Source organism: Elaeis guineensis, chromosome 4 (genome assembly GCF_000442705.2).
Source record: "Elaeis guineensis isolate ETL-2024a chromosome 4, EG11, whole genome shotgun sequence".
Taxonomy (NCBI): domain Eukaryota; kingdom Viridiplantae; phylum Streptophyta; class Magnoliopsida; order Arecales; family Arecaceae; genus Elaeis; species Elaeis guineensis.
The window spans coordinates 36,248,593-36,260,803 of record NC_025996.2 but is presented as its reverse complement, the minus strand read 5'-3'; the positions used below and the strand labels follow the sequence as shown (position 1 = coordinate 36,260,803).

The 12,211-nt window shown below is 35.5% G+C and overlaps 1 protein-coding gene across 1 annotated transcript; it reads left to right on the top strand.

The window, feature by feature from the left end:
• The first annotated feature begins 251 nt into the window (after positions 1-251).
• LOC140857451 (UDP-glycosyltransferase 86A1-like) lies at positions 252-1,976 on the top strand. Its single transcript, XM_073256305.1, has 2 exons — positions 252-842; positions 931-1,976. Exons 1-2 carry the CDS (start codon positions 329-331, stop codon positions 1,848-1,850), a joined length of 1,434 nt encoding a protein of 477 aa, XP_073112406.1. The 5' UTR covers positions 252-328; the 3' UTR covers positions 1,851-1,976.
• The last annotated feature ends 10,235 nt before the right edge of the window (positions 1,977-12,211 follow it).

Here is a 12,211-nt window from a genome sequence, read left to right as displayed (position 1 = left end):
TTATTTAAAAATAATTAATAAATTATTATTTTATTCTCGCAATGTTTGGTGTGAGGCACGGACACTGGGATGTGCCCAAACCTCAAAATGACACGTCCCTCTCTCTTACACCCAAAAAAAAAAAAAAAAAAAAAAAGGAAACGACACGTCCCTCTCTCACCTGATAATGAGTCGAGGGCGTTTCAGTCCATTCAAACCTACGACCAGGTCAATAAATTGTTCACCACCTTCTCTCACCGTTCAACCAGCCAGAAGTCTGGATCCCTCAGTCTCTCTCCGTAACTTTCTGTATTACTCCTATCTCTGTAGAGCAACCATCCAAGAAACAATGGCGGAACAAGGCCAGAATCCCCACGCCCTTATCATCGCCTATCCCCTCCAAGGCCACATCATCCCCGTAGTCCACCTCGCCATCAAGCTGGCTTCCAAAGGCTTCACCATCACCTTCGTGAACACGGAATCCGTCCACCACCAGACCTCCCAAGCCCACAACTCCGACGACATCTTTGCCGGTGCCCGTGCTTCGGGCCTCGACATCCGCTACGAGCTCGTGAGCGACGGCCTTCCCGTCTCCTTTGACCGATCCCTTAACCATGACCAATTCATGGCCGCCCTCCTCCATGTGCTCTCGGCCCACGTCGAGGATCTCATGCAAAAGCTTCTACCGCATGCCAGCCCCCCCATTACCTGCCTCATCACGGACACCTTCTTCGTCTGGCCCTCCGCCACAGCCAAGAAGTTTGGCATCCCCTACGTCTCCTTCTGGACCGAGGCTGCAATCATCTTCACCCTCTACTACCACATGGACCTCCTTAGAAAAAATGGCCACTTCGCTTCTCTTGGTAACACTTGATATTTCCCCTCATCAGTACGAGTTCTTCATCTATTGTTAGAATTTGTTACCAACATCAACATGTTTGCCGATTGTAGAGAATCGCAAGGACACCATAACGTACATACCGGGAGTGCCAATGATCCAGCCAACCGAACTCATGTCATACCTCCAAGAGACCGATACATCCTCAGTGGTGCACCAAATAATCTTCAAATCGTTCGAAGATGCCAAGGGGGCTGACTTCGTATTATGCAACACAGTACAAGAGCTCGAGCCGGAGACCATCTCAGCACTGCAGAAGGAGAAGCCATTTTATGCCATCGGTCCAATCTTTCCAGCCGGTTTCACCAAAAGCATCGTGGCGACGAGCTTGTGGACCGAGTCGGATTGCTTGCAATGGCTCAACTCCAAGTCGGCAGGCTCCGTCCTGTATATTTCTTTTGGGAGCTATGCTCATATTAGCAAGAGAGATTTGGAGGAGATAGCATATGGGATTTTAGGCAGCAAGACTAACTTTATATGGGTCCTTCGACCGGATATTGTGAACTCTGATGATCCCGAGCCATTGCCCAAAGGATTCTTGGAGGAGAGTCATGGGAGAGGGATCGTTGTTCAGTGGTGCTGCCAAATAGAGGTGTTGTCACACCCTTCGATTGGAGGCTTCTTGACGCATTGCGGGTGGAATTCGATATTGGAGAGCATATGGTGTGCCGTTCCGCTGTTGTGTTTTCCGCTGCTCACTGATCAGTTTACAAACAGGAAGTTGGTGGTCCAGGATTGGAGGATTGGTGTTGGAATTGGAGAGCTTAACACTGTCGGTAGGAAGGAAGTCTCGAAGAAAATTGACATCTTGATGGGAGGAGAAATAGGGGACCAAGCCAGGAAGGAGATCAAGAAGGTGAGGAAGGTCCTCGAGAGTGCACTCACTCCCAACGGCTCCTCGCAGAAAAACTTTGATCGATTTATTGAGGATCTAATGAAACATGGCTCGGAAATAAGAGCTAATGGAAAATGATATGGATCTTATTTGTAGCTCAATTTCTTCTTCCATCCATCTGTGAAAATGTAGTATCTACGGAAGGAAGACAATGAGCTAATTATGAATTATGTTCTATAAATAAGAAGTGTTCACCATTTTAGACATGCTAGAATTTAAAAGGACTGCTATTTTAATGGCGTGGCTTACAAAAAGTTGTCTGGACGCACTAACACTTGATTCGTAACTCAATGATTAAACTTCTGCTAACAATAACAACATCACTGTGCCATATATGGCAAGAATGGACTTTCCATGCATAAGCATACAATTAGCACCGAACATTATTCGTGAAAATATTTGAAGATATGTATATCCCAATTTCCAACATGTAGATTTGGCGGGGCAATTACCAAGCAGGTAGGTATATGTGACAAGGAAAAAATATTTCAAATACTTTTATAGAGGAGAAGATAATATATACAAGAATGCATTGAAAGTGGATAAAATACATAGATTGTAGCCTTAGACACTTAACACTCAATTCTGAAACTTACCATTCTTGTATGTTTACTTGCATCCAGCAAGTTAGCATCTAGTTGATAAGTCTCATTTATTAAATTCTATGCACTAGATCTGATAAATAAGTCAAAATCCTCCCAAAAAGGAGTTCGGAGGTAATTGAACTCGGACTTCTCAAAAGAGCATATAGTAAATTATGTATTTTTAAGAAATACGGTAAGGTTGTTAATACCAACCAAGCAAAGATTAGTTGGCTCTATTATACTTAAAAGTTTTACAATTTCATGTTTTTTAAAGTTATATAGTTTTTTAGATCCACTATGTCAAATAAAATAAGATAGTAAATAGCAATGCTTAGGGCACTTAGAAAGAACGAGAGGACACTCGCCCATTCACCTTAATATTTGATAGAGGAGTATTATGGTGTCTCATGAAATGAATTCCTAATCAAAGCCAATACTGTAGACATCTGCAAATAAACCTACGATGACACCCATACTTATTAGAGGGTAGAAATCCAACTACGATTAATATCTTTTATAGGAGAGAACTTTTGAGACCGGACTAGCTTGAGGCAAAGCCAATTGCGGATAGAGCTTATTTGAGGTAGGCATATTAATTGAGGTGAGACTTAATATCTCAGGCAATCGAGCACCCAAACTTTATTTTGAGACAAAATTATTTACATATAATCATTTGAGATATGTCAAACAGTTGAGGTGTACTAAATAAATTGGACCTTGACACATGTGTTTGCTTGTGGAGAAAGAATTTATTAATAATATTTCATATAAACCATTTACTCAAGATATTTAATTTTCGCTTCCTATTAGCTTCTAATATAAATACAACTTGATATGCTTTCATAAGACTTTTGGCTTATCTAGTTGACTGAATAAAAATATATACTTTAATAACTAATTACTTGGAAATCCCACTTAAACTCGTTGGCATGAGCTTTCCTGTTTGCTGGTTCGTGCAGTTTAATTAATTTTATCTATCATAAAATACGATAGTGTAGTTGTCATTGTTTCTCTAAACAGAAATTATTTTGCGATGCCTAATAGTGAAAATGAAGTGGGTGTCTGCTATGGCCGCCCTCGCTTCATTCCAAAGATCAAGATGACACATTGCAACGACTTGAAGGTAGAATCTTACCAAGATTGAAACAGGTGAGCGAATGTTCTAGCTCTTGAGTTCTCTATCTCAGAGCCGCCTTATTTAATTGATATCAACCGGGCAAAAAAGCTTGGTCATTTTCTTCATACAATGGATTATCTCTTGACATTTCAGCCATGTCTTGGATCCTTTTGAGAGGAATCCACTTCTTCTGAGGATGACTGAACATAATTATTTATCTAATGACTTCTGTTGTAAACGATCCATCAAAGAAACCAAATGGGCAATATCCTAGTGCTTGGACTGACCCACCTCCATGATGGGAGGTTCCCTCTAATTTTCATTGAACAGTCCATCCTTATCCTGCTCAAGGGAATTGTCTTCTTCTAGACGTCATTAAGCAATCAGTCTACAGATTCCTTGAATACTCCCTGCGACATGCATATGGGCTGTCCTTATCTCAATTTTCTTTCTTGGAAAATATGATTAATCTAATTGTCCAAAGCTTGCCTTTGTATTTTACATTTTAAATTGAAGAAAACAATGAAAGAATCATCTAAAATTATGCAAGTGCACTTGCCAATTTACCTATATCAATTTCCCAAATCATATGTATAATAGAGATTGAACCAACAGTAATATATTCATCAGCTTTTGCAAGGTATTTGAGTCAAGTGCCGCTTAAAAATAACCTGCATATGTGAGGTATTGTCCACTTTGATTTTAATCATCTTTGAACTTCAGTGAACTTTGGCCATTTGAAATCTCACGATCAGATGACTAGATTGACTCCATGCCCATATATGTGAGATATTGTTTGCTTTGGTTCTGATCATCTTTGAGTTTCAGTAGGTCTTATCCATTTGAAGCCTCATGATTTTGTCCTTTAAAAAATCTTTCACGTAGAAAAAAATATTTCAATCTACATAAATCATATTTTTTTTTGATTCATAATCGATGTTGGATTAAAGGTACCATCCTCCCATAATATCATCTATAATTTTTTTATCCCCGTCAGCTTCATTAAGAAAAATGAAGGTACACAGCAAGCCACCGAACCGCTGCAAAGTTAAGCCGAAAAGGTAGATGGAAGAAAGAAGCTTTTAGAAACAAGTAAACAGAAATAAGGCAGAGTTTTTGCGGAAATAATTGGCTTCCAACTGTAGGAGATGTAAATTTGCCAAAGAAGAATATTGTTTTATTACTACCAGTCCAAAGAGACCAAAAGATGGCAATGATCAAGAGGAACCAAGCTGGCTTCAGGTGAGAGCCTTGCTGTCAATCGACCATTCGCAAAGGATATGGATAGAATAGACTTCTCCAAGGTGGTTTGCAGGAGCCCCCAACCATGTTCCAACTGAAGGCCGAGAAGTGGCATTGGAAGGGAAGGCGGTCCATGGCATTTGGCCTGAGAAAATAGTTAGATGGGTCTGTCTTAATTGTAACACGTGAGAATGGTGATGGCCCTCAAGCCCGTCCAATCAGCCAGCTTGTCAGTATGGCTAATCCACACTGACTTGGACTTCACCCATTCACCCATGTCTGTGTGCAATTATTGAGATTATTTGAGGTTGAGCAATTCTTTGTGCACCGCGCGCATCGCGCAGTCATTGGATCATGCGTGGGATTTTTTTTTTCTTCTTTTTTTCTTTTTGGCAGTCTCTCCGGCTCCCCGTGTGATCCAATCATCACGCACAGTGTACAAAAATTGTCACTTTGAAATTATTAATTTATTGTTACTGCATTGATCGGAGAGTCCAATGTTTTTCAAAGCGCCTTTGCTCCTTGGGCTCCTTGCATGGATTGCATCTTACACTCTTTGTCCTTGCCGGAACCGCATGTTTAATTAAAAAGAAATTGTTTGGGTACCGCACGTGGTGCCCGAATGCGTGCACTGTGCATGATGAACGAATGCAGGGTGATTAACTCATGTACGAAATTGGATATTTTTTTGTGTCATTGGTTGGTTCTATGTGTGAGCCAATCACCATATAATACGTACGTGAAGTATAAATTTTTTTTAATTAAATTATATTTAAATTTTAAAATTTTAAAAAATAAATCTAAATTTATATAATCATGTAGATGGGTCAAAAGCAGCTAATAAACATCACCCAAACAGCTAGTGAGTCCACGATGTCTAACTGTAGATTGGTCGGTGAACCCAATTATTTTATGAATCTGGCCTAGATTTGGATTGGGTGTTTATTTGGTTTGGATTAATTTTGCCATATATCTCTATCAAGATGGACTCACATAATTCGCTTAAGTTAAAAGGTTTTTATTATTTTTTATCATTTTTTTATTTTAATAGGTAAATTGAATTTCAATCATATATTTTGAACATCATTTTTAGGTACATATCACTATTTTTATTTATTTTATCTTATTTTTTTAATTTTTAATAGCTAAATCAGATCTTAATCATACTTCTTAGCATCGATCTTAAATATATGCCACCATCGATGATTAGTCTAATCTTTTTTTTTGGAGAAGAGATTAACATAACTTGCAGTGAATGTGCCAATATGGCGTACGTCGTCAACCCATTTTTCTTATCCTTATAATCAATACACAATTTTTTATTTTTAAAAAAAGTCATGCTTGCATTTTTTTTTTCTTTTGGTAAGAAAAGTCATACATGCATTGCTTTCTTTTTTCTTAAAAGTAAGGAGAGGGTGCCGACCGGCACGCAGCAGCCTTAGGCGTCCCCCGGCCCCGCCCCCTTTTCCCTTTTTTTGCGAACGCTGTTTTTCCTTAAGAAGAGACAAATACATAATGTTCTTTTTTTTCTTGTAAAGGAGAGAAATAGAGAGAGAGGTAACAAGAATAATATTTGAACTATGTACGGAAACGGCTTCAAAGAGCTTACGGTTGTATCCATAAAATTAACTCTCTCTTTGCTATTACATTGAGGACCTATGCAGTGATCGTATATTTGTGGAAAATAAAACTGGTTACCATCTAACTTGACTAGGTCCAACAAGGACGGAGGGAAAAATCTCAAATAAAACAACAGATGGAAAGGGCTTGTTTAGAGAACCTAAAATAGAATTGGCATCTCTGTACGCATAAGAGATAATGACGTGATGGGTATCTGGAGGCAGAAGTGTAGCATTATTTAGGATGAGAAATGGAGAGGTCTTGTTGTCTTTCTAACTTCGAAGCTAATTGATCACCACCAGTGAATCCTCCCCATTTTTTCATCATAAAATCAACTACTGCAGAGGCTATTTTTTGAATGTGATATAGCAGGCAATGAAACTATTTTTTGAATGTGATAAGATAACAAGAAGAGTCACACATCCACTACTAGCTCCAGCTAGGAGTGACAATTTATAATCAGATTCATTAATTTGATCTGCAAATGATCCATTTTAAGCAAATTCAAATTTGTTGTAAATGGATTTTTATCATAAATGGACCAACATGTATATAAATCTATTTATTAAGTGGATTGGATTTAGGGTTATATTTTTGATCCATTTAATATATTTTGATCTATTTAATAATTGAATCTAATGATAACCTATCAAATTTAATCTGTTTAAGACATGATTAATCCCTTTAAAATATGTTTAATCCATTTCTATCCTATTTAATCTGATCTACTTAACTTATTTAACTTGTTAACTCTATTTAATCTATCAAAAATCCACTGAACCTATTTAACTTGTTAAACTAATTCGATTCGTTTAATAAATCTATTTTATGGATCGGATTAGATTATCTATTTAATAAATAGATCAAAATTAAATTTAAATTTTTTATGTACTTATAATGAACTGATCGAGTTTGAGTTGATAAAATTCTTGATTCAAACTATATCTAATCTAACTTGATTGCCACCGCTTGCGCTGACTTATGAAAAGAACCAAATAGGTCATCAGAAAACTATAGAATGGCATGTTATCTTGTGTATATTATAAATCTGCTCAAGATCTAGAAAAAAAGCACTCAAACAGTGCTCTGTAGCAATAGACAAGAAAAATAGAATCAGAAAAAATAGAATTGAAAAAAATACAAAATTTATTAAAAAATTGTTACATTGAATTGTCTTATGTTCCAAAAAGATGCCTCGCAGGCCACTGGCACTATTTGCAAAAATCAAAGATACACTCCCTTTTTCCGTAATCTATTAAGATACCCACAATCCTGCTCATATACCATATACAAACAAAGCTCAGCAGACTTAGAGTCCAATATCCCACCTCTCTCCCAAGCTTTCGCAAGCGGAGTCATTAAAGCAAAATAGCTATCCTGCATGGGGTAATATTAAAATAACTCTAAATTGACAACCCTAACCTAACTAGGTATAATCCTAGTATATATAATAGGTATAAGCAGTGATCAGCCAATGAATACAAAATCTGAAGCAGGTCTTTTATGAGTTTTAATGGCTTATCTTGTAACTTTAAATCTATATGATAATTTACAAAATGTAGTACATTTATGGTAATATGTTTACTATTTAATGATAATGGAATCTGATACCTTGCTAACCCTGATTTAATCAGCAGAAAAATAATAAGTATCAAGTTTGGTTCCTAAAACTACATTTAACAATTAAGCATGATAACTGCATAAACTATATAATAATTTTCTCTCATATTATCTGTTTATCAAGTATCATGTGTAATGGAAAGTCTGAAGATTCTGTTGTATGTCTGTTGGACCACCAGATTTCCTCACATGATGATCGCATGATCATGTAATTTTTTATTTTTAATTTTCAATTCAAAAGGCTAATATATATATATATATATATATATATATATATATGTATGTATGTATGTATGTATGTATGTATGTATGTATATGTATGTATATATATGTATATATGTATATGTGTGTGTGTGTGTGTATGTATGTATGTATATATATATATATGTATGTGTGTGTGTATCTCTCTCTCTCTCTCTCTCTCTCTCTCTCTCTCTCTATATATATATATATATATATATATGTATGTATGTATGTATGTATGTATATATGTGTGTGTGTCTATATATATATAACCTGCCACAAGATTATGAATATGAACATCAATATATAAGCATTGCTAGACATTCCATATTTATATTTTAAAATAAAATAATCATTAGTTCATATATTTATTTAAAAAAAATTTATATATATTATTCTATAAATTATCTAGTTAAGATGCTTATTACTTAGCTATTGAGCTTGGACTTTTTTTTTTTTTATTATTATAGATTCGGAGAACTAATCATTGAGGGGGTAATGCTATGAGCTTATGCATAGAGATGGACAATGGGTCGGGCCACCCATGACATGGCCCGGCCCAGCACGAGACGGGCTGTATTAAGTACGGTCCATAAAAGAGGAGTCGGGCTGGGCTAGCATTTTCTGACCCCGCAGCCTAGGCCCAGCACGGCCCATAAGAGCTTGGGCCGGCACGATCCGTGGGCCAGGCACGGCATGGCACGGCCTGCGTGCCAGCCCAATCGAAATAGGTCATGTCCAGGCATGATCTATTTAGAATTTTTTAAAATTTATAAAAAAAATTATATGAATAAATTAAAAAAAATTGGGGACTAGGGATTTAAATATAAAGCCATCTTGTTAGGTGTAGGGTTTGGCATGGATCCCTATCAATTTATTAATAAATATTAAAATGATACAGTGAGGGAGGAGGTTAGGCCTGACCTCCAGAGTATAAAGAGGAGGGAGAGAAAATAAAAAGAATTATAGAAGTGACTCATCTTAATAATTAAAAAATTTAATATAATTAATAAAAAAATAGATAAAATCATACCAGCTTATCTCTGTTCTCACTGAACTCCTTCAAGATCCTCTCTTTTCTTTTCTGTGCTAGCTTGATAAAAATCTTACTAATTATGGTCTCATTTGTGCTGTCTTCATCAGAAAATATAGTAGAATATCCATCTTTATCTTGAAGCCTCGCTTCCACATCCAATCAAAAACTCCAACAAAAATTCTTTCAAAATCTTTTCAAACTGCACTAGTCCTCTTACGAAAAGAGGTTTGATCTTGATTAGTTTCAGAGAAAGTAGGAGCAACGAGATTAATTTTTTATTTCTCAGAAATAAGAAGAATGCCAAAATAGCTCTCATCATAAGATGCCATTTCTAAATCTAAGAATCAAAATAATAAAAACTAATCAAAGGTGGAGGACTTGAGTAGAGGAGGAGGAATTGAGTAAAGATAGTGTCGAGATTTATGAGTTTCTTCTTGTGCTCCTTGACAAGGACCTCCTCTTGTGCTCCTCAATAAGGATCTCTTTTTGTGTAGCACTTGAAGATTTACTAAATACAAACTAAAAATTAAATTGCTAGAACACTTGCAATATTGCTAGAAGAGAGAAATAGTAGTAGTAGATAAGGAGAGAAGAGTAGATTTGGTGTAGTGAGAATGAGAGAGGAGGGAGCTATTTATAGGAATCCAAAATTTTTTTTCTAAAATACCGCTCAAAATAGCTGTTTTATGACCGTTAGGAGGGGTAAAAAGGTAAAAAACCTTAAAAATAGCCGTTTTTGGCCATTATGGGCCGAAATGGACCGTACCAGGTCTGGCCCGTAATCGCCTCAAATGGATCGTGCTAGGCACGGCCCGTAATAGATTGAAAATGACTATGCCTGGCATGGCCCGTTTGTAATTTTTTTTTAAAAAAAAAAAGAGACCTGCGGGCATGACCCGCCACCCACCGGGCCTAGGGCTGTGTTGGGCTGGGACCTAAGGCTAATCGTGCCATACCAGGCATGGCCATTTAGCCTCAGACCTGATGGGCCTGGGCCGTGCCTTTCACTACTTATGAATAGAAGCGAGAGTTAGCGATACTGATGTAGCTTGAATTAGTACTTTTTCTTAGTTTATTGTTAGAAGTATGTTATAAAACTATTATTTTGGTTAGTGTTTGAAGGATAATTGAGTTATAAAACTCTTGCAAATAAAGATTCAGGATATTTCTTAAAGCTTGAATTTATTAATTATCAAAATGTAGAAATGAAAGTTGAGTTACTTGATTTTACCCTAGAACAATTATTGTGATATCCTGATGCAAGCCTTGAATGTTTGTGGAGAAAATTGATCTATGAGTACGTGGCAGTTGGGATGTCCTAGCCTTATGATTTTGAGATTAGGACATAGCACCTGTAACCGGTATTATCAATTGCTAGTGATTAGTAATGATATGTTATTTTTTTTGTGGCAATTCATGTTGATAACTATCTAGTTAGCTAACATGATTTGATTGTTGGAAAATAACTAAGTTAACAAGTTATTCTATTATTGTATATATTCAAAATAGGGGCTTAACTTGTGTGGAGTTCTGAATTCTCTACATAAATGCTAGCAGTAATAACACCAATATTAATGTGCTTGACCATTATTTTGAGCTTATTGCTTAATTTGCAATGCATATTAATTACACTGCTAATAATATGCTTGCTCAATTCTCCATTCACTATGCAAAATGCTGATATTAATATGCTCAAGCATTGTTAAAGTTCATTACTTAATATGCGATATATATGTTAATAGTATCTATTGTCACATCTCGAACCCAGCATCTATATCGGCCGTGCAATGCGACTGTACACTCTCTAAGGTAAGATCTTAGAGAATTAAGACTTTAAAATTCATTACAACCTCAATACCATAAATAATAACGATCTCAATTCATAATAAGTAGCAAAATTTATGCAATTATAAATTTAATCATCCTTCAATCATCAGACCAAGTATTAATGATGCTCTATCTATCAATCCTTTCATCTATAAGTCCAAACCACATCAACATGAGTGTGCTGTAACTTTGAGAAGAAAAATAGAATTAGGAAGTTGAGCTTTATAATTCAATAAAAATTTTCATACACTCACATCAATATAAGAATATAATTTAAAAATAATAGACAAATAGTATAAAAAAAAAGATTTAAACCATGAAATCTAATATCAAGTATTCAATATAACTCAGTATCGATATATACAAAAATATGCATCATTTGTCGTCAAATATCTATCTTATTCACAAGTGATATACCATATATATCATTAAGTGAAATCTTTTTTACTTAATTATGATTTTATATCTTATCATCCAAATCTTATTAACATGATCCAAATCAATGAACAATTATCTTTAGCACTTTGAACTAATCACAATCATGCTCTAGTTTGTGATTGACAAACTAAAGTACGATGTTTCTGCTCATGATGGAGCTATTCTTAATATCATGTTTTTACCTATAACAGATTATTTATAATACCATATTTCTATCCATGGTAGGCTATTCTTAGTGTTATGCTCCTGCCTATAACGGACTATATATTCTCAATTTAATATGGCTAATCCAAAATATTCTTTTCTTGATTATCAATTTATTAAATCTCAATTATGTTAGAAAAATATTATGTCATATTATATTCTTTTGAAGATTTATAGTAGCCAATATTACAAACTAAACCATTCAAAAAGTTATCAATAAAAATATGTAATACAGAAAATATAAGTAGTCATATCGATAATTACATATCAATCAACTCAGCTATGAAAAACCAAAGTCATGCAGTATATAAGCAAACATATATACGGGTACTAATATCCAAAAACTCTTACCCCTACTGAGGACAACTCAATCATAATTATTTTCTAGTCCATGCCTAGCATGTCAAATTAATCGACAAAATCCAACTCATCCTCAATCAATCATCAACACAAGAAAAAATAATTTATTATTATATTCTTATTTTCAAAGCTTTAATATCTGAATTAC

Bases quoted from the DNA above. Each gene is read 5' to 3' on its own strand.
- LOC140857451 (XM_073256305.1), top strand. From the start codon at position 329: ATGGCGGAACAAGGCCAGAATCCCCACGCCCTTATCATCGCCTATCCC. The intron at 843-930 runs GTAACACTTGAT...TGCCGATTGTAG, and splicing joins TGGCCACTTCGCTTCTCTTG to AGAATCGCAAGGACACCATA.